At 39.5% G+C, this 23,798-nt stretch overlaps 1 protein-coding gene across 2 annotated transcripts; it reads left to right on the plus strand.

Moving 5' to 3' along the window:
* LOC131222978 (probable transcriptional regulatory protein At2g25830) lies at positions 1–23,687 on the plus strand. 2 transcript variants are annotated; one of them, XM_058218246.1, is made up of 7 exons: positions 1–132; positions 339–472; positions 7,077–7,138; positions 7,998–8,154; positions 8,315–8,592; positions 11,387–11,507; positions 23,275–23,687. In XM_058218246.1, the coding sequence occupies exons 1-7, from the start codon at positions 117–119 to the stop codon at positions 23,365–23,367; spliced, it is 861 nt and encodes a 286-aa protein (XP_058074229.1). In that variant the 5' UTR covers positions 1–116; the 3' UTR covers positions 23,368–23,687. The 2 variants fall into 2 exon arrangements, with proteins under 2 accessions (XP_058074229.1, XP_058074228.1); XM_058218245.1 differs by having other exon boundaries at positions 64–213.
* Positions 23,688–23,798: the final 111 nt, after the last annotated feature.

Here is a 23,798-nt window from a genome sequence, read left to right on the forward strand (position 1 = left end):
CGTGCTGAGTTACTCGGAACGCAATCCGCGTCGATTGAGTTCCATTCGTCCAAACGACCAGAGGTCCTTGTTTTTCATTTAATCTCAGCAGCAGAACAGCAGCAGTCGGAAGAGCCATGGCTTCTCCGTCAGGTAGAGCTGTTGGAGCATTTCTCCACAAATTCTCACATGGGTTTTCTTCTCTCAAATGTCACAACTACTCTTCTCTTCAAAGTAAACTCATTTTCCTCATCCTGGTCTGCATTTCAATCATTTTTTTCTTTTACTATCTTACCTGTCTTCATTTCTTTCTCCTTCCATGTCTTTCATTTCTTACTTAGTTTTGGTATTCTTTCCAGGTATTGGTTTCTTGGATAGGAATTTCTCTTATTCTATTCCTGCTAAAATGAAATCTATTTATGGATCTAGAAGGATATGGACATACCCTCCTGTCTGTATGGGCAGGCGTTCTAGCAAGATTGCTACAAGAAAGGTATCTGCCTTGTGATGGTATTTTCAGAAACCCATCTCTTTCATGATTTTATTTATTTATTTTCTTCCTTTAGTTTATGTTATTGCTAGAGGCATTTGGGCTTTTGTATTCTTCTTGAATTGTATCTGTTTCTACTTTTTTTAAAAAATAATTATAGTTTCATCTAGAAGCAAAAAAACAAGTTTTTCTCTCTTTCTTTTCATTTAAATATTTGGGTTTTGTTCTTTTGTCCAAACAGTATCTGGGTTCTTGGGTTTTGTTTAATCCAAAATCAAAACCCTGAAACGGTACTTTTGGAATAAGAACTTCGGAGTTTTCCATTACCCATGGGAAGGTATTTGTTTTGAGTTCTGCTCAAGGATGAGATGTGCAATGCTCGGTTGGTTGGCCTAGAAAAAATGTGCATGTGGGGCCCACCTTGATCCATGCCATTCATATAGCGGGCAATTTGCGCATGGGAGATAGCCAAAAATCTCCCCCATTTGATGTTTCTAACTGTCCGATGGGACCCCTTTGGATCTGGAGCATTATTTGTCATTGTCCACTTACAGGCCAGTGATAGGATGTCTTGGGTCAGCTGATATGGGAGATATTGAGCGTGGCCATTTTTTTTTTTTTCTTTGGTTAGCTTGTTTCAGATATTGAGCGTGGCCTATTCCAAACTGGAGTCCACCAGATGAATGGCTTCAAACTCATAGATTACAGGAATGGCATCCCCACCTATACTGTCATTTGTTGAGTCGCAAACACTGTTTCTTCCGATTGAGCATCACATATACCTCTTAAGAAAATCTGAAACAGGGGGGTTGTTTTTTGTAAGAGATTCTACCATTTTGTTGGAATACAGATGAATTATGGCTTTGCATAGAAGTAGCTAGGGAAAAAGCAGATATTTACATATTTTACAAGTTTTTACAAAGTGTAGCTTAGCGCCTTCCAGTTTTGATGCATGAAGGAAATGCCTAACTTTGCCATTCCCTTTCTATTAGCTTAATCAAAAGGCTAAGAACTGGAAAGATCTTACTTTTGTAAGGATGGCGGCTATCTGGCAAACCTCTCTAGCTTTATTTTAACAGAGCAGTGTCATTGGAAGGGACTGAACAAGACCAGGTTGCTATCTTTAGGATTAGTTCTATTCCACGAGTGCACTGGATCACAACAAAAATGTTCCAGGATTATGACCCACCTTAGATGTTTACATGGGTGTTGGCTCTGGTGCACCATCGAGAGGGGGGGGGGGGGGGGGGGGGGGTAATTTTTTTTAAAATGTTCCGGAAGGCAATATTTTTCTAACACGTGGTAAGGAATAGAACCACATTGCACAATGCACAACCATAGCCGCAGCTTGGCTCGGCACGGTTGGGGCACGCATGAAAAATTACACATAGCACACCCTCATGCTCCTCAATGCATAGTACTTAAAAGGGGCTCAAGCCCGTAAGGAATCTCCTTTTCTTATAAAGGTGATTTAAAGCTCTTCCTTATCCAATGTGGGGATGAACATGAGCTAAAAAAAAGCCACCATGTTTCTTTGAAACGAATATCAATACAATAATCTCCCCCCTATTTCAAAAAATATATATTTTTAATTTTTTTATAGAACTTTATGCAAGTAGGAAAAATATGGATAGATATAGATATCTGATGATTTAAACTTATATTTGTGACTTAACCTAAGCCTTATAAAATTTTAGTTAACCGAGTCTTAAATTAATATTCTTTTACTACAAGACTTTAGTTAATTTACTCATTTTTTCAACTTCCAGAAATAACCATCTTGTAGGTTATGGCCATGTGCAAAATCCTGTTTCATGAGCTCTCTAGATATTCAGCCCGAAGCCTCATAGGAAGCTGCCCCACTTCCACACTCATATAGGTGAGTCCATTAAAGACATCCTGTAACCAGTATCCCACTATAATAGCTATAGACTCATAAGGAATTTAATCCAGCCTATCTCACATTACAGTAGTAGCACCATTTTACACATTAGGATTGGGACTTTGAGAATGTCAATTCTTATTCACATTGGTGCTTTCTAATCAAACTTCCAATCTCAATTACCCGTTGAACCTTGATTCCCTAGGATCTTCAATCACCAGGTTGGGTTACTGAGGTTGAAATTTATTTTAAGGGCTGTAGTCCCATTCCCCTCGATGTGTCTTTTATCTTTGTCCTTGCAAGGCCTTTTGTTAGAGGATCGGCTAGATTCTTGTGTGATTTGGCAAAGTTGACAGTTAACGCTTCATAATATAACAGTTGTCCTCTATAGTTGTGCTTTAGTTTCACTTGCCTGGATAACTGTATCTCAATCACAATGTATTAAAATACGATGAATAGGTTTCACCCCCAAAAGCAAATTACTCAATAGAGTTTAATCCACTCAGCTTCTTCCCCAACTATTTCTAGGGCTATTATCTCAAATTCCATGGTCATAACCATCTGTTTCTGCGACTTCCAAGAGATTGCATCTCCACCCAAGATGAAGATATATGCATTTGTAGATTTAGATTCGTTAATGTCAGGGTTCCAGTTTGCATCACTGAACCCTTTAAAGCAGCATGATCACTAGAAAATTGAAGGGCATTATTTACAGTTTTCTTTAAATATCTTAATACTTGAAATGTAGCATTCCAATGACTTCTACTAGGGTTATATGGGTATTTACTCAATTTACTAGCTGCATAGGCTATCTCCGGCCTCATGCAGTTCATAGCATACATTCGCTACTAATCACGCTTGCATATTCATGTTTTGAAACCCCAAGACCTTTATTTCTAGTTAATCTATTATTAGGATTGAATGGTGTGCTCACAATTTTACAATCAAACCTACCATGCTTTTTAAGAATATTCTCAATATAGTGAGATTGTGACAAAGCAATTCCTTTTCCATCCTTCCTAATTTTCATTCACAGTATTAAGTTTGCTTTACCGAAATTCTTCACTTTGAATACTGATGATAAAGAGGCTTTAATTTCTGTGATGCCATATTAAATCAGTACAAAAAATCAACATGTCATTTACATACAGACATATAATAACTGTATACATATCAATAGTTTTCCCGTATATAAACTTGTTTTCTTCATTTTATTCTGAACCTATATAATAAGATTTTTTGGTCAAACTTCTCATGCCATTATTTAGGTGCTTGTTTTCTACCATACAAAGTTTTAACTAGCTTACATACTTTATTTTCCTTTTATGGCACCACAAATCCTTCAGGCTGATCTATATAGATTTCTTCCTCCAGATTGCTATTCAGGAATACAGTTTTTGCATCCATTTCATAGATGTTATTTTAGTAACAAGTGAATATGTGTCGGAGAAATTTGTTTCTTCTTTCTGTTTATATCCTTTAACAAATAGTCTAGCTTTCTACTTCTCTACAGATGCATCTGCTCTACGCTTCTTTTTAAAGATCCATTTTGATTCTAAGGTCTTTGCACTAGTAGGTAGATCAACTAGATCCATGGTTTATTAGACATAATAGAATCTATTTCATCATTTACTGCTTCCTTCCAAAAGAGAGCACCGTAGGAGGTCCTTGCAGCATCTTGAAAGGCTATAGGGTCATCTTCCAATATGTAAGTCTCAAAGTCAGGTCCAAAGCTAGTAGTTGTCCTAACTCTCTTATTTCTTCTTGGTTTAGAATCTAGGTTTTTTAGGGGTGTCACTAATCCTCGTAGGAACACTAGAATCAGTTTGAGATTGAGTTTCTACATCATCTATTTTAGAACTGGAAAGATATGGGAAGGTATCTTAAAAAAGTTAGCACCTACTTATTCCATGACTTTATTTGCATCTATGTTTAAGAATATATAGGATGCACTATTCTGAGAATATTCTATGAATGTACATTTTCAAGTTTTAGGTCTTAGTTTGGATCTCGTAGGATTTGTCGTCCTAACATAAGCTAGACAACCTCACACTTTTGAGTGACTGAGATTAAACAATCTACCATTCCAAATCCCACATGGTGTCATATTGAATACGGGACTCTGTTAAGAATGTAACATGCAGATAATAGAGCTTTTTTCCACAGGTTTCTAGGTAAGCTGAAACTTATTAGCATTGCATTTACCATCTCTACTGAGGTTCTATTATTTTGTTTTGCTACTCTGTTTTACATATGACCAAGAACAGCATCACACACACAACTGCGCGTGCTGTGGCCATGGCCCAGTGCGGCTTGGCTCGGTATGCGTGCATGTGAAAAGTTGCATAGGGCACACCCACCCGCATGCCCCTCAATTCATAGTTTCTTAAAGCGTCTCAAGCCCCTAAGGAAGCTCCTTTTCTTATAAAGGTGATTTAGTGACCTTCCTTATCCAATGTGGTAAAAACACAAGAGCTTTAAAAAAAACATCACCTTGTTAATCTTGAAACCACTATAAAAGAACACAATGTACTTACATGATGAATGAATGGAGCAAAAAATAACGATAGTTTCCTTCACAGATTATTCATTTAATAAGGGACTGACAGAAACCCGATAACCATGTTGAATTTCTTTCTATAAAATTCGAGCAGTCTTGGTGAGAAGGTAAAGGTTTTAGAGATTGTGACGAGACAATATTGTGGATGTAAATTGCATAGGGCACACCCACCCCCATGCTCCTCAATTCATAGTCTCTTAAAGCGTCTCAAGCCCCCAAGGAAGCTCCTTTTCTTATAAAGGTGATTTAGGGACCTTTTCTTATCCAATGTGGGACAAACATAAGAGCTAAAAGAAAACACCACCTTGTTAATTTTGAAACCACTATAAAACAACACAATGTACTTACATGAAGAATGAATGGAACAAAAAATAACGATAGTTTCCTTCACAGATTATTCATTTAATAAGGGACTGACAGAAACCCGATAACCATGTTGAATTTCTTTCTATAAAATTCGAGCAGTCTTGGTGAGAAGGTAAAAGTTTTAGAGATTGTGACGAGACAATATCATGGATGTGAATTGCATAGGGCACACCCACCCCCATGCCCCTCAATTCATAGTCTCTTAAAGCGTCTCAAGCCCCTAAGGAAGCTCCTTTTCTTATAAAGGTAATTTAGGGACCTTTCCTTATCCAATGTGGGACAAACATAAGAGCTTAAAAGAAAATACCACCTTGTTAATTTTGAAACCACTATAAAACAACACAATGTACTTACATGAAGAATGAATGGAGCAAAAAATAACGGTAGTTTCCTTCACAGATTATTCATTTAATAAGGGACTGACAGAAACCCGATAACCATGTTGAATTTCTTTCTATAAAATTCGAGTGGTCTTGGTGAGAAGGTAAAGGTTTTAGAGATTGTGACAAGACAAGATCGTGGATGTAAATTGCATGGGGCACACCCACGCCCATGCCCCTCAATTCATTGTCTCTTAAAGCGTCTCAAGCCCCTAAGGAAGCTCCTTTTCTTATAAAGGTGATTTAGGGCTTGTTTGATTTTCCACGATACATGTAAATCGCGGTAAATAAGTAATTATTACTTTTTCACCTTGTTTGAAAATATAAGAGTAATTCCACCTCGAAAATCGAAACAAAAGTGTTGACTTAAATATGTGGACCCCACCGTAATGTATATGATATATTCACACCGTCCATGTATTTTATTAGAACATTTTGGAGCATGAACCAAAAAATGAGGCAGATCCAACACTCAAATGGCTCACACAAAAGGAAACAGTAGACTTAATTCGTCCACCATTGAAAGTTATTTTCTTCACTGGGCCCACATTGAGGTTTTTTCATCATTTAACCCGTTCATAGGGTCACAAAGGCATGGATAAGGGGAAAACACAAATATCAGCTTGATGCAAAACTTTTAAGGGGCCCCAAGAAGTTTTTAATGGTAGGCGTTCGATTCCTGTTGTTTCCTGTGGTGTGGTCCACTTGACCTTTGGATCTGCCTCATTTTTTTGCTCATGCCATAAATTTGACTGGCATAACAAATGAGCGGTGTGGATAAGTAACATACATCACGATGGGCCCCACATTGATGTTATAAATTTCTTGATTTAAGTGTTGAAAAAGTAAGTTGTCACATCTGCATTGGGAAAGATGTGGTAATTACCTAGGTAAGTAATTATTACCCATTTACAAGGTAATTACATTTGAGCTGGAAAATCAAACAGGCCCTTAGGGACCTTCCTTATCCAATGTGGGACAAACACAAGGGTTTAAAAAAAAAACACCACCTTGTTAATTTTGAAACCACTATAAAATAACACAATGTACTTTCATGAAGAATGAATGGAGCAAAAAATAACAATAGTTTCCTTCACAGATTACTTATTTAACAAGGGACTGACAGAAACATGATAACCATGTTGAATTTATTTCTATAAAATTCGAGCAGTCTTGGTGAGAAGGTAAAGGTTTTAGAGATTGTGACGAGACAATATCGTGGATGTAAATTTCGACAATGAAATGCATTCTTTCGCTAGCTAGTTCTTTATTATCATTGTTGTTGTTCATCAGTTGCTGTAGGTGGAGCATTAGACTAGTGATTCTATGTTTATATGAGTTTGTCAGTTACATCTTGTTGAGATGATTATGATGCTTCAGATTGAACTTCTCAAGTTTTTGAATGTGGCGTTTATGCAGGGTGCTCAAGATTTGAAGAAGGCAAAGCGGTACAGTAAAATTGGGAAGGAAGTTGTGTCTGCGTAAGTTCTACTCTTAATCGTTGGGAGGGCTAACAAAACTCAAACTGTGAAAATACTCTGAGATATGATTTGGATATAGTGGTGGAAATGGGCTGGGTCCAGGTCTAGCAAACTCAATTTTTGAATAGGCCCAGCACCAGCTGCTCAGAGCATAGTTCTAAAACTTGCTGACTTGACTCACAAATTGGCCAAGTCAACTTGACTGGACGAGATTTTGAGCTGAGTCTCTAACTAACTTGGTCCCGAACTGGACTTTGTCCAGACTTGATAAGACCCTTAGACTCAGTTCGACAACTCAGCTGACTTGACATGACTCGGCATGACTTGGCATGACTCAAAACTAGTTAGTCGCTTGTCAAGGGCCGTTTGGCGATAAAATGCAAAATATGTTAATAGAAACCGTGGCCCCAAAATTACAAGCGTCCACAAGTTACTAGCAAGCTGCCTGATTTAGATATGTTTTATTTGTGGCTATATAATATATCTACAAGTTTCTAACTAGTTTAAATAGTCCACAAATTACCAGCAAGCTGCATGATTTAGATGTATTTATTTGTGGCTATATAATATATCTACGAGTTTCTAACTAGTTTAAATATTCACTACCACTTGAGAAATTCTTCATTATGTGATATAATATCTTGTCAAGTCAACTTAAGACTCATTTCAGTCTTAGAGTTGACAGGAACTGACTGGACATCGTGTCTTGTTTTCGGGTTTTTGTGCCATGGTTCAGAAGTCAGGCCTAAATCAAATCAAGGCCTGGTCAGTCCCAGCCTTAATGATATTTAATTTGCATTGATATCAAATGCCCTCATTTTAACAATACATCGCTGTGTATCAAATTTGTGAAATCTAGTGTTAAGAAAGGAGGCCCCAACCCCATATCAAATACAGCATTGGCAACTGTGCTAGAGAAAGCTAAAGAGCTCGATGTACCCAAGGAAATCTTGGAGCGTAACATCAAAAGAGCATCTGAAAAGGGACAAGATGCTTACATCGAGAAGTTCTATGAGGTGGGTGTCATGTTACAATATCCGTTATGTGTGCTTGTATGTTGCTTTATCATCATGGCCTAGGAATCATGCCTCCTAAAAGAGTCTTAGTTATTTGAGCTTATCTTTGAGACTTATGGTGGATTATATTTGTGCTTGCAAAACCCATTTTTCTAATCAGGTCTATGGTTTTGGTGGAGTCGGTATGGTAGTTGAGGTCTTAACAGATAAAATAAACAGATCGGTGGCAGCTGTTAGAGAGGTGGTGAAGGACTGTGGGGCAAAGATGGCAGATCCAGGGTCGATTTTATTCAAATTTAAGCGTGCACGGGTTGTAAATATAAAGGTCACTGATGCTGACAAAGACCTACTCCTTGCTATTGCTTTAGACTCTGGCGCTGAGGATGTTATTGAGCCTCCAAACGATGAGGACGACCCTGAAGAAGATCGGTCAGAAAGGTAGGATTCTTCCATGCTGTCATACAATGGTGAATGTATCCCTCATTGAATCTTGTTTCACTTCTCTCTTCATGTTGTAGTTATCATTTTGTTACCAGGTAATACACTGGTTAGCATTATCTTTCAAAAAAAAAAAAAACCACTGGTTAGCATTGATTGTACTTCTATTAGCTTAAAGCTATATAACAACATCATGTTTATGTATCCAAGTTCATCACTCAAGCAATGCTGAGACAGATGGTTATGGCTCTTTCTGTGAAATGAACTAAATATATTTGAGTTCTTAAACGTCTCATGCCCCATTCTCATGGATAGGTTTTTCTCAATATTTGCATTAATCACTTACATTGCCTTTGGATGCTCAATTGAATTGAATTTCTGTAGTTCGATTCAATAAAATGGAATGACCTAAGTGGGGCTTGTGCGTGCCTTTCATATTGAGGGACTTCCCTCCAAATAGAAATTTGAATTGTCTCTCAAGTCCAGCTTGAAATGCATGGATGTACCACTATGGATTGTTTGTCAGTTGTCACTGTGAACTAGAAAGATCCTTGCTCTGTTTTGTTGTTTCTTCTATGTTTAATTGGATTATTGCAGTTAAGATGGACTGTGCATCTAAATGCCCGTGATACCATGATACCTGCCTAACCTCAGAGTACCAAAACCAGGGGGCACGATATGGATATGGGTAAGGGATATGGCATGGATCGGAAGTACTCTTATCCTGCTATTTTAAAAAAAAAAACTATTTAGTATATGTGTTGCACTATAATATCCAGAACACATTATATTATTTGTTATATTGTAAATAATATTACAAGCCGAACCCACTGCCAGGACAAGGCTGCGATGATGATGACAATGATGGTGATTACTGTAAATTTATTGAAAACACTTGTGTACCTTGTGTAGGTATCTACCCGGGGTAACTTCCTCTAACATGGGGAAACGGTATGATGTGCATACAATCCACCCCGTCCATCAGGTACAACACCCCTGGTTTGGTGCTGGTCCGGTCCCAAAAATCAGGCTGATTCAATGCTTAGGTGGGCCCCAGATTAACATTATACAAATATTCTCTTGGTATGGCCCAGATGAGTTTTGGAATACTGGGATTTTCGGCAATTTTTGGGTCCTGATGAGGCGCATCAGATGAATGGCTTGGGTGGCATATAAATACCATCATGTGCCCTACAAAAAACTAATGGTGGCTGTTTCATCCCAACTGTTTCCTATGCTGCGGCTCCTTTGAGTTTTGGATCATCATGATCTTTGTGGTCCATGGCAAGCATGAGGCAATGTACCTGATGGGCGGGTTGATCTCATGGAAGTTCCACCCATGTGGCGTTTGGTTAGCAGTAGGTGCCTAAGCAAGTTAACTTTAGGTAACTACTTGAGTTATGCTAGCTCAGCTCTATCCATGATTTTTTGAAACTGCCAAGTATCACCAACGTGTCTGTATCCATATCTGTGTCTATATCCACATCAAGGTGTCGTAGCTAAATGCGCCCTTAATAAACCATTCATTCTGCAGAGATTGGAGTTTCATTTTCATGGGTGCTGTGTTAAATGAAAAGAAGCTGATAACTAAGCGATGAATGCCTAAAGGAGGGTCCATTTTTTATCGTGATCAATAATCCTTTTTGGGTCCTTACTCTTGCCCCCCCCGGTGGTAGGCTCACAAGAGTTTCAACACCAGGTTAAGGGTTCGAGTACCCGTAGGTGGTGAAATCCCACTACGGCGTGAGTGCGGAGGTGTGTGTGCATGTGAAAAAAGAAAAGAAAATGAAAGGTTGATTTCTATTCATGATATGTTGTTTTTAACAACTCCATGTATAAATTTAGATAGCAACCAATATAATTCTAGGAATTCCATCTGGTCATAATGAAACAGAAGTGACTCCATGTATAAATTTAGATAGCAACCAATATAATTCTAGGAATTCCATGTGGTCATAATGAAACAGAAGTGACTCCATGTATAAATTTAGATAGCAACCAATATAATTGTAGGAATTCCATGTGGTCATAATGAAACAGAAGTGAGCTGCTGAGAGAGAGTCATAGTGCTCTGTTTAGATATCTACTTGTCCTCTGTTTTTGCTATGCACACGTGTCTTTCGGTTAGAATTTTGCGTGATTGATTAAAAAAGAGAAATGCTCCAGTGCTCTCAGAGCACTATAAGTCATAGTGCTCCCAGTTCCATTGGAACACTTAATCAAATCCATTAATCCAGACTGTTCATGAGTTCCAGTGCACATTTATGGGTTACCATGTAAACATCACACTGATTTGAGGAATCTAACCATTTGATCAAATAGCCTTTAATATGGATGACCAAGATCATTTAACAAAATGGGTCGAAACAATTTGATCAATCTATTTGTTTGGAACCATCATGGATTGCTTATGATTCTTAATAATCACTTTTATTAGCCAATTGTAATCATCCCATCCATGGCTTGGAAAGTGGGTGGCAATAGAAAATAAGGATGAATCGAGGATAGAGTGAATTATCTGATTAGTGTGATTTTGTATAAAAGCCCATGGAATGTGTTCTGGACTTGACGCACAGTTCAGATTGGTTGATTGGATCATCGAAATGAACCGATGAAACTCTCAACACTGTAACCAATAACACTGGAGTATTTCTCTTGAAAAAAGACCCTTTTTTTTGGGGATTTGTCTGTGCTAAATGCTTGCCTTTCATCAGTGCTATTCTAACTCTTATGGTTCATTAGTGCTATTCTAACTCTATGGGTATGTGGTCTAACATGAGGTGCATCTTGCTAGGTACTATAAGGTTGTAAGCTCAGCAGAAAATTATGCTGCAATACTATCAAAGCTTCGAGAGGGAGGAATAGCTTTTGAACCCGACAATGGATTTGAGCTATTGCCTTTGGCCCCCATCGAGGTGTGTTACTTGTCTGCCCTACCCATCCTTCCATATTTTTGTTTGCCATGTAACATTGGCTCCTTTTATGCTGTTATAACCATCTTTTACCATTTGGGTTTCGTTGTCTGGATTGGGACCTCACCCATTGGGGGCTTATTATGATGTTTGAAAAGGGATAATGTGATATTCAAATAGCTTACCTATCAAGAGATGGAATTGGCCTAGTTACGAGGAAACCCCTTTCCTCGCAAATATCTATATTTCCATTAACTACCGTAACAAATGTTGTAAAGCATGGTGTTTCTTTGAGGTTTGCTAGCCTCAATTGCCTGTCTCCACATGCACCATTTCATGCAGGACGTGCCAACCTGGCAAGTGTGTGCGACATTTTGTGATGCAGGACATGAAATTTAAATATGATGTGCGAGATTTCAGGCTTTAGATCACGTTAGTTCAGAAACAATTACACAAATTTCGTATCCCACATGAAAGTCCAAACCATTCAATTAAGGGGAATCTATGCGGGTCTAGGCTTACACAGGTTAGGGCTGAATTTGTTAAAATTATAAACCAAACGATGCTCAAAGATAAGCAGTAATTATCCACACATGCACAACAATCAGTCCCTAATCTAAAGGATTTACCAATTTCAATTCAAGGAACCCTAAGGGTGAGAAAATGGGCAAATAAATTAATGATAATGCAATCTAGGGTTAGGGTTTATGAAAAACTGGTATGAGAGCGTTAAATAGGAAGAAAACCTGAACCGGAAGACAGTTCCTATGCGTGGACAACAACAATGGCCCAGACGCACGTGCGTGTGATCACGGCTGCATGTGTGGGGCCCACTATTCAGAAAAAAGGCCACCTTGGCCCTGGTTGGCCAAGGATGGACTCCAAAACCCCCAAATCTCAATTCGATCCGATGCACGGTTCGTGAGTGGTGCTTCGCCGAAGTTTCAACTCTTTTGCAGGGCCAGATTCTGAAAATCTGCTGTAGAGAGAAAAACAGCTGCAACTATTGATGAATTTGGAGATGGAATGCTTGTAGGAGGAGAAATATGGATGGAAGAAGGTAGGAGTGAATCGGGATAGAAGTGGCTTCGCACTACGGTAGTTAGCCCTTCGAAGAAGGTAGGGCTTCGCACCCAATTAGGTTATCATAACTCGGAAAGGAGCAGGAAAATGTAGTAATTTTTATTTATCTTCATTCAATTAAAAGAACTACAAGGGGTGCCTATTTATAAGAAAACCCTATATCCCAAAACTCGCGCCATGTGCGCAACCTATTACTTGGCGATGAAGTAAACTAAAATAAAAACCAATCAAAGAAATCTAAAGCGTTCATGATGTTATAAATAATATAAATAAGCAAAACCTAAAGTATGAACTTAATCCGACTAGTGGGCCCCGATCATGAGATCGTATGATGGGCTTTACTTGATTATTGGGCCCACTCTAGTGAACCAAAACTCCGTCTTCTAACTAGGAGGCCCTCCCTGGACGTCGTCATTAAGCCAGATTGACGGTAGGGCCCTCCCTCTTCTTCCGTACGTGCGTAGGGGGCAGTGTGCGTGCGCGTGTGCGCGTGATGTCCCCATCATTTTGGTGGTACATGAGGTGGTCTCCACCATAAAGACAACTATACGCAAAAGCCAGGCTGGTTCACTCATCAGGCAGGTGACGCATTTACATTTAAGGTGGGCAATTGGAGAAGTCCGATTTTTGGGTATGGTCATCTGCAAAGTGGGGCCACCTTATGAACCTCTCAGAAGTCCCACACGCTTGCTTGGTTGTACTTGTGCTGTGTTTGAAGGTTCCTCCAAGGCTAGCCAACTTTGTTTTCCTTTATTCTTCAATAAATTATTCAGTAGTATTTTTCTTTGATGTTAATCGAACATTCCAGAGAAGGGAAGAGATCCAATGGCTCTGGAGACATGGAATTTCGTGCCTCCCATGTCATGGACTGTAGATATTGCAATGTGTATGATAATATGAACCATGTATCATTCATCATTGATTGACCACTGACCAAAACCTGCCTTTATTAAACTATTCTAACCATCCAAAGAATGAACTGTCATTTAGTGTCCATTTCTAGGACTGTCTGAAAAGTATTTTTTTAGTCTATAGCCCATTAACTATTGGACCTACCAAATGAAAGGTTTCAGTCACATGTAAGCCACATGCACTCTGTTCTAGGGAAATTATCTTCTATCCTTTTCCAAATATGCAATAGTGTCGCTGTAGACACCCCACCCAACCGACAATTGAATCAGATTAGGAGGGCCTGCTCACTCCTTAACAAAGTTGTGCAGTCATCAAAACCCTAGCCCAATTTTGATCAAAAGCTACCAAAACTTCAATCACGACACAATAAGGGCCCCCCTGACCTCTTTTTTTTTTTTTTTGGGTGCGAAAACAGTTGGTGGAAATTGGATTTTTACCACCACATTCCAGCAGCTTGCTGACAGCAGGTGGCGGAAATTGGTTTTCCAACACCTAATGCAGCTTCTTGGGATGTGCCCCTTCGGCTTTTTTGCTTCCCCAAAAAAGTCCAACTAATCAGATTCTTCCTTTCCCCCAAGTTTGACATGGTGGTGACAAGTGTCCACTACCAATTTTGCTTTAATCACCTTTTTCTTCCTTATGTTTTTTTGCCAAGTACCCCTCTCATATACCTTTACCCTCTAAACACTCCACTGATGAAATAATCAGGAGGCCCACATTTATTTTTTGATATATCCACCTGTCCACCGGTTTCTTCATATGATCTTTAGGGGTGGGAATGACCTTATGACCGGTTTGGATGGCATATAATCAGCACGGTGGGCCTCGGGAAGATTTCAATGGTGGTTGTTCAATCTCCATTGTTTCCTTCAATGTGTCTCACTTAAGCTTTGGATTTGCCTCATTTTTGAGCCCACCTCCTAACATGATTTGGTAAAATAGATGGACGGGGTGGATTTGTAAGAAACATCATGGTGGGCCTAGGCATGTGGAGTTGGGTTCACCAAGGAATCCACATCCAACAAGAGGAGAGGGAGCAGATTAGGTTAGGTCGAGGTGACAACGTGTTCAGTCAAGCTATGATTGCAGACCCACCTTGATGTATGTGTTGTATATTCATGCCTTCCATCTGTTTTGCCAGCTCATTTTAGGAATGAGCCCAAAAATGAAGCAAATTCAAATCTCAGGTGGACCAAACCATAGGAAACATGATGATTGAACTTCTAATATTAAAACTTCTTGGGGGCCACAAAAGTTATGGATCAAGCTGATATTTGTGTTTTCCCTTTATCCCGGTCTATATATCCTTATCAAAGTGAGGAAAACAGAGGGAAGGGGCTGACCGTATGGTTGTACGGCCCTATCTATACGTGTGGAGCTGGTGGAGATGGGTTGAGTTTGGTGGAGTGATGGCTAGAAAAAGATGGATTTAGGTAATGGGTTTAGGTTTAGAAGGAAAGGGGTAAAGGGATTTACGGTTTATAGAAGAAAAGTGGTAGGGAAGAAGGATTTAAAAAGAGATGAGAATAGAAAAATACTTTTTATAAGAGAATAAGATAGAGATAAAAAGGACAACTGATGTAGGACGTTTTAAACTAGAATGCATGTGTGAGCATAAAAATGATCTAGCAAAATAAACTAAGCAAATCAATTGAAATATTCACATTCCACATCATAGGAAAGATAATAATAAAGGGAATATGCAATGGTTGCAGACCATCATCACAATCCTGCGGTACCGTATTCAAATCATGCGTAGATTGGATCAGATTCGGCGAGGGATGGGACCTCCCGATCTTGTATGGCCTTAATCCAACAATCAAGGCAGCTTCTCTAGTCTAGGAAATCAAAGGATTTCTGGAATAAGGACGGCTGGAAAATTTTAGGGAGGGTTGAGATCAATTTTCAGACTTTCAGGGTCAATAGCAAAAAAAAAAAAAAAAAAGGACTAGGTGTGGAAAGAGAAGAAGGTTGGAGGGCTAGAAATAGAAGTTAGAAGAAGAGAAGAGATTAGGGAAGAGAAGAACTTACCACATAGAGAAAGGGGAAGGAGGCACCAAGCTTTCATTAAAAAAATATATTATCCGGTTTAGGGTAGAAGGCACCCTATTTATAAAATTCGGATTTAAAATGAAATGGCTAAAATACCCCTATAACAAAAGTAAAAAAAATAAAAATGTACAAAGCAAAGTCTTAAAAAAATAAATAAATAAAAAATCATGCGTAAAAAATTAGTCTTTTATCTCATCTTACACGTGTGTCCTCCTAATGTGGGGCCTTCAATTGATCCAAGGACATGTGTAAGGTCTTCAAAATCATCCTTAAGTTGTGCATGTAATCAAATTTTCAAAATCATCATTTAGTTGTGCATGTAACCATCATCGAGCCATAAAGATGTATTCATCGGCCGCCTTCGTCTTTGATAAACTTTGAAGGGTTTGACGTCCTCATCAACTCCCCTCGGGTGAGAAGAACTCGGCTCCGACGAGTTAAAACTTTTGTGTATCTCGAGAAGGTTCAGATCAATCTGTTGCAGTTCTGCTTCTGTAAGCTACGTGGAATCGGATGGTGGCTTGTTCTTTCATTTGACGAGGTACCTTTGGAAGCCCCCATCTCTTGTGGAAATAATCTCCTCATTCACTATCTCTTCAATCTCTTCCTTACGGTCAATTGATGGTGGAAGGGGTGGAGTAGGTTGAGAAGTAAAGTCGGAAAGTGGCCAATGGTGGGAAGAAGAAACAATGGAAGGGTTAGGATAGAGGACTAGATCTTCCACATTGATCGTCGGATTTATTCCCATTTCAGGTGAAAGGTTTACCCTGTACGCATTAGACCCAATTTTACGCATTACTTTGAATGGTCCAGTACTGCGAGCTTGTAATTTCTTAGCGGAACCCGGAAGAAACTGCTCTGGTCTAATCATAACCATTACATAATCCACTTCATTAAATTCTGTCCACCTACGATATTGGTCAGTTGAACATTTATAATTATCATTACTCACATTTATTCGCTGTCTAACATGTGCATGCAAATCATGAATGTGTCGTGCAAATGTATCGGCTGACTCAGAAGATCTTTGGGTAATGAAGATGGGTAATAAGTCTATGGGCATCCGAGGTTTGTACCTACTAACAATTTCAAATGGACTTAATCCTGTAGATCTATTGATTGAACTATTGTAGGCGAACTCAGTTATCGGTAGAATCAAATCCCAAGTTTTCACATCTTCACCCACTAAGCATCGTAAGAGGTTTCTAAGGGTGCGATTAACCACCTCAGTTTGGCCATCAGTTTGGGGGTGATATGCAGTAGAAAATTGTAAATGTGTTCCCATTATGTGCCATAGTGTCTTTCAAAAATAACTGGTAAATCTGACATCATAGTCAGACACTATGGTCTTAGGTAAACCTTGGAGTTAGACCACACCATCGAACAAGACCTTAGCAATATTAGACGCATCCGAAGTTTTAGAACATAGGATGAAATGCGCCATCTTAGAGAAGCGGTTCACGACAACAAAAATGGAATCGTGCTTTTTAATCATCTTGGGATGCCCAAGCACGAAATCCATACTAATATCTTGTCACGGAGCATGTGACACAGGTAATAGCATATATAATCCAGAATTTTTCTTTTGCTGCTTCACCATTTGGCACGTTCTACACGGCTCTAAAATTTTGGCGACATCTCGCTTGGGACTTGGCCAGTAGAAATGATCCTCTACGAGGGCAATAGTCTTATCGCGGCCAAAGTGGTCAGCTATCCCTCTCCCGAATGAAGCTCCCAGACGAGGAATTCACGGAGGGACGTACGGGGAATATATAAACAATTTCTTTTAAAAAGGAATCCATCTCTCAAAATGAAATCCCCTGCACTTTGCTAATCACTTGAGAGTGACGTATAGGTACCCCCAAAATCTGGACATGTGGGGTACTCATCTCTCAGATGCTCAAAGACGACAACGCCTACACTCAAAGAATTGAGCAACGCCACTTTACGACTAAGGGCATCGGTTGGTTTATTCTCTACTCCAGCCTTGTGTTTTAAGACAAACGAATACTCTCGAAGGAACGCAACCCACTTAGCATGCCTTGGGTTAGGTTTCTTCTGGGAGTGAAGATAATGTAAGGCCTCATGATTAGAGAATAAGACAAATTCCTGTGGTAGGAGGTAGTGGTGCCAATGTTTCAGAGACTGCACTACCGCATAGAATTCCTTATCATAGGTAGAGTATTTTTGTTTTGCCTCATTCAGTTTTTCACTGAAATAGGCAATAGGATGACCCTCTTGACTCAGGACTCCACCTATACCAACACTAGATGCATTACACGCAACTTCAAGGACTTTAGAAAAGTCGGGAAGGCGCATGATGGTAGCTTCGACCATCTTGCCCTTAATTTCTTTGAAAGCCTTAACTGTGGCTTTTGACTACATGAATTCTCCCTCCTTCATACACTTTGTAATGGGAGACATTATCGTGCTAAAACTCCTAATGAACCGACAATAGAATGTGGCTAAGCCATAGAAGCTTCGCACTTCATAGATCTTCCTCGGTTCAGGCCAATCAACTATGGCCTTGACTTTCTCTGGGTCTGCATGCATCCCTTCTGCTGACACTATAAACCCTAAAAACATAACCTGACTGAACACTTCTTAAGGTCAACGTATAATTTCTCCGCCCCAAGGACGCTACAGACCAACTTCAAATGTTCAAGGTGTGATTCTCTAGTGGTGCTATAGATTAGGATATCGTCGAAGTACACCACTAAGAATTTTCCCATGAACGGTCTCAAGACCTGGGTCATCACCTAAATGAAAGTGCTGGGTGCGTTAGTCAAGCCAAAAGGCACGACCAATCACTCATATAACCCATCATTCGTCTTGAACGCGGTCTTTCATTCATCACCGGGGCGTATATGGATTTGGTGATACCTACTCTTAGATCTATTTTGGAGAAAATGGTGGATTTAGCCATCATGTCTAACATGTCATCAAGCCTAGGTATGGGAAACCTATACTTGACCTTGATTTTGTTGATGGCTGTACTGTCCACACACATGCGCCAAGTGCCGTCTTTCTTAGGTGTTAGTAAAGCGGGTACGGCACACGGGCTCATGCTCTCCTGGATGAAACCCTTTCGCTGGAGCTCATCTACCTGCTTCTTCAACTTTGCATGCTCTGCAAGGTTCATCCTATAGTGAGGAAGGTTTGGTAAGTCAACCCAGGGACAAGATCAATGGCATGCTGGATGTCTCTCATCTGTGGCAACTCATATGGAAAATCCTCAGGTAATACATCTCTTTACTCCTCTAAGACCAGGGCTACCTTGTGGGGTAACCGTACTGATACCTCTAGTGTAGCCTCTCTAGCCACTAAGGCATATACCGTAGAATCCTCCTCAGTCTCTCTTTCAAACCCTTTAGCTGTGATGATGTGGAGAGACTTGGGTGTGGATTTTCTCACTTCTTTAGGCTCACTAGCCTTCTCACCTCTCTTCCGTGCAGTGTTTTGTGGTGGCATATGATTAATTTTGATCTTCTTGCCGTTATGAATGAAGGTACACACATTATAACGCCCGTAGATCGTGACGCCATTATCGAATAACCACAGTCTGCCTAGGATGATGTGACCTATATCCATGGGTAACACATCACACCACAGAGACTCCTTATAAGACCTGAACTCGATGGGTACAAGACATTGATGGGTGATAGGAAGGGAAGTCTTGTCTACCCATTAGACTTTGTGCGGGTCAGGATGAGGGGCGGCCTCTAACTTTAGACGGCCTAAGGTGTTAGTGGAAATTACATTCTGGCAACTCCCACTATCCACTATCACCTTACAATTTTCTCGCCACACTTGGCGATCGTGTAGAAGATAGTGTTGCGACGCCAGTCAACACTATTTCTAGTCTGGGCTAGCACACACCTAACAACTGCTAGTGTGTCATTATCACCCACCTCATCCTCATCACTCAATGATCCTACAGGGTGATATTCTTCCACTTCAGAGTCGTCCTAATCATACTCACCATCTTAGGAATCACCTATGAGTAAGGCTTTTCCTTTGCTCTTAGTGGGTCACTGAGTTGCAAAGTGGCTAATATTCCCCACATTCGTAAGCATCGCACATTCTGTCCTCCACTTGGACCAGCACCAAGGACGCCTTTTCCCTTGTCATCCCTAGGCCTAGGCGGAACATTCGCCTACACCCTGGGTTGATTATCAATGTTGGGTCTAGTTCCTTGAGAACCAGTCCTAACATTAGAGTCTCGGGAATTGAACCGTCTTGTGACAGGAGTCTTAAGATATTGCTCTAATTCCTGTACCACTTGGTACATCTCGTCCAAATCTGTCATGGGATGAACCCAAAGCTCACGCTCGAGATCCGATGGAAGGCCTGTCTTGAAACACGTGAGCGTTACTAGAGGGTCTTCCTCAATGTCACATTGCATCGTAAATTCATCAAATTTTGCGATGTATTCCGTAACAAGCATGGATCCTCGGTGTAAAGATTGCCATTGTTCTAGGAGCTTTTGGCGATAAGAGAGAGGGAGGTGCTTCTCTCTTAGCATAGTTTTCATCTCGCTCCATTGGGTAATGAGAGCTCCTCTCACCCGTTCAATCCTACGCTCATTATTGGTCCAATACATCTTCGCTTGCTCCACAAGCTTTATTTTGGCAAATCGCACTTGTCGGTTCTTTAACATCTCATGCCACTCAAAATAGTGGTCCATGTCAGCGAACCAATCAAGGAATGCCTTGGGGTTAAAGCGACCATCAAAGCTTGGGACATCAATTTTGACATTCTTCATGGCTCTCTCGTCAGGATTAAAGTGGTCCTGATGTGCCCGTTCTCTACCCACATGCCCGTCATTGGTGGGAGTTTGTCTAGGGGTTGGCTCCTCACCAACACCACCTGCCTGCGACTGCACATTTCCCCCAACAGTGGGGTTCTCCCTTTGGGATGCCTCTAATCGCTCAAGTCTAGCTTCGGTGGCGGTTGATTTTCGTTCAATATTTTTGTTGGATGTCTTTATGGCAGTTTATGTTTTAGAGTAATTGAATGAGTTGATCACTTAATTGCTCGTTACTCATGATGGGGTGTCGGCCAAAACCCTTATCACTTCTAGTGGGCATACACCAAAAACTCAAACTCGATTTTCCTAAACTTGACTCGAACGTTTGAGCAGACCTCAATATAGATGTATGATTCTATTTCTATATGATGTATGAATGCTGCAGATTTTCAGATTTAACTAGAATGAAAACACAAATCTGAATTTTCAGATTTGTATCTCACAAGACTGTGAATATGAAAAATTAGGTTCGCAATTTCTGTGGGATGTAGATCTAAAATTATCTAGACAATCCTAGATGAGAAAACGGATGATCCTAAGTTCAGATAACTCAATCTAACAAAAATCATGCAAAACCTAAAGCTTTGATACAAAATCTGATGCAGGACGTTCTAAACTAGCATGCATGTGTGAGCACAAAAATGATCTAGCGAAGTAAACTAAGCAAACCAATTGAAATATTCACATTCCACATCATAGGAAAGATAATAATAAAGGGAACATGCTATGGTTGCAGGCCATTATCACAATTCTGCGGTACCATATTCAAATCATGCGTGGATTGGATCCGGCGAGGGATGGGACCTCCCAATCTTGCATGGTTTTAATCCAACAATCAATACAGCTTCTCTAGTCCAGGAAATGAAGGGATTTCTTGAATAAGAACGCCTGAAAAATTCGAGAGGGTTGGGATTAATTCTCAGACTTTCAAGGTTAATAGTAAAAAGAAAAAAGAAAAAAGGGACTAGGCGTGGAAAGAGAAGAAGAAGGTTGGAGGGCTAGAAATAGAAGTTAGAAGAAGAGGAGATTAGGGGAAGAGAAGAACTTACCACAGAGAGAACTGGGAAGGAGGCATCAAGCTTTCATTAAAAATATATATCATTCAGTTTATGGTAGAAAGCACCCTATTTATAAAATTCGGATTTAAAAGGAAATGACTAAAATACCCCAATAACAAAAGTATATATATATATATATATATATATATATATATATATATATATATATATCTATATATATATAAACATGCAAAACGAAGCCTTCTAAAAAAAATAAAATAAAATCATGCGTAACAGATCAATCTTCTATCTCATCCTACACGTGTGTCCTCCTAATGTGGGGCCTTCAATCGATCCAAGGACACGTGTAAGGTCTTCAAAATCATCCTTAAGTTGTGAATGTAATCAAATCTTCAAAATCATCATTTAGTTGTAAATGTAACAAATCTTCAAAATCATCATTTAGTTGTGCATGTAACCATCATCGAGCTATAAGGATGTATTCGTCGGCTGCCTTTGTCTTTGATAAACTTTGAAGGGTTTGATGTCCTCATCAATAACTAGGTTTCACACCTTTGGATTCACACTAAATAGTCAATTTTCATAAGATAATCTTAAATCACATGAGAGAGAGTTTTTTCAACCAAAAGATTTGCTTTTCATTCCATTATTATGGGCTAGGGCTGGACCTCCCCCCCTTTATAGTCTCAACACATGTTTTGACAAAAACACTCATCACTTGAAAAAACTTACTTCATGTCCCATGATGCAATAAACTCAAAATAACTCATTTTAAGCTATAAATAATCATAGAAAAACATATAATTAGCTAATCCTAATACTAATGACCAAAGTGATCAAGGATCACAGTGATCCAACCGCCCGATCGAAGGATCCACACGATCCAACAGTCAAAACTCCTCAAAGAAGCAGCCCACATGCATTTTCCTAATGTAAGACGCACAATCATGCATGTGAGGTCTTCAAGTCCTCATTGTGTGTAGAAGTCATCGAGCCAAAGTGAAGGTTGGGTGGATCTCCTCCTCTGGTTTACTTTAAATGGTTGGATGTCCTCATCAAGGTTCCACAATTTAGTCGGTTTAATATGAGTTGGTGTATGCTGCATGTACAGGTTCTAAATGCCTTTGTATCAAACGGCATATTCTACTTGAGTATAAAATAACTCCCCATAAAATTACCAAGAAAAGCACCACCACCACCACAACAACAAAGGGTATACCATTTGAATGGCAATGAATGACATGGAGGTACGGTATCTCATGCCTAAAGAGGCATTGAATCAGCTCCCTTTCACAGAAAGTCTGTCTACAAATTTAGGGCGTGTTTGATTTTTAGTTGCTGTGTAAATACCCGTGAAATGGGTAATTATTACCATTTCACCTGTTTGAAAATCATTCGAAAATCCACCTTACCTGCTGCCTTGGAAACCGGTTTAAAAGAGTTATTTTAAATTTTTGGACCCCAAGGTTGATGTATATGATAAATCCATTCTGTCCAGTCCTTTTAACACAATATATTAACGCATGAGCCGAAAAATAAGGCAGATTGAACACTCAAATGGCCCACACCAAAAGAAACAATGGGCCCGAGAGGTAAGTATTTGATTCCCTTTTTCTAGTGGCGTGGTCCACTTGAGCTTTCGATATACCTCGTTTTTTGGCTTATGCCATAAATTCATCAGGCATAATAGATTAACGGTGTGGATAAACGATATGTTGTGGTGTTCTCGATTTTCGTGTCAAAAATGCATGTTGTCAAATCAAACATCGAAAAAAGTGAAGTAAATACAGGGGAAATAATTATTACATATTTTCACGGTATTTCCCTATGAATTGAAAATTCAAACAAGCCCTTAATGTATGTCAGTGGCTTTTAAATGCATGCTTGGTTGCAGGTAGACGACGAGGCCGTGGACCTGAACAAAGAACTTATGTCCAAATTACTAGAACTTGATGACGTTGATGCTGTTTATTCTGACCAAAAGTGATCAACCAAGACCATTCAATCGTCCTCTGTTGCAAATGAAGTGAGGTTCCAATGCTAAAAAACTTCCTCGAATCATCAATGCAATCTATCACCCAACTGCAAGCAGGATGTATTAGATTTTTTCTTTTTACCTTCACTCAATTGGAGAGATTTCTTATTGTTCGTCAGGTGGGGAAATTGATTTCAAGGGAGCTTTGTTGTTTCTTATTTTACAATATCTTGATAGAAGAAAATGGTGCTTCTCTTGTATCTTTCATTTCAAAATTTTGTCAAAACAGTGGATATTGTTCAAGGCTATGTTATCAAAATTTGCTTGAAGAACATCGAAGATTACTACATGTAGGACATGACAACATAAAAATAGAGAGAGAGAGAGAAAAAACCTCCAAAGAAATCTAAAAGAATTGAGAGAGTATTGTAATCATTGAAGTT

This window comes from Magnolia sinica, chromosome 13 (assembly GCF_029962835.1).
Source record: "Magnolia sinica isolate HGM2019 chromosome 13, MsV1, whole genome shotgun sequence".
Taxonomy (NCBI): domain Eukaryota; kingdom Viridiplantae; phylum Streptophyta; class Magnoliopsida; order Magnoliales; family Magnoliaceae; genus Magnolia; species Magnolia sinica.

Excerpts from the sequence above, each read along its gene's own strand:
- LOC131222978 (XM_058218245.1), top strand. The coding sequence starts at position 117 with ATGGCTTCTCCGTCAGGTAGAGCTGTTGGAGCATTTCTCCACAAATTC. Across the intron at positions 214-338 it reads CAACTACTCTTCTCTTCAAA|GTATTGGTTTCTTGGATAGG; the intron begins GTAAACTCATTT and ends TATTCTTTCCAG. Across the intron at positions 7,139-7,997 it reads GGGAAGGAAGTTGTGTCTGC|TGTTAAGAAAGGAGGCCCCA; the intron begins GTAAGTTCTACT and ends TGTGAAATCTAG.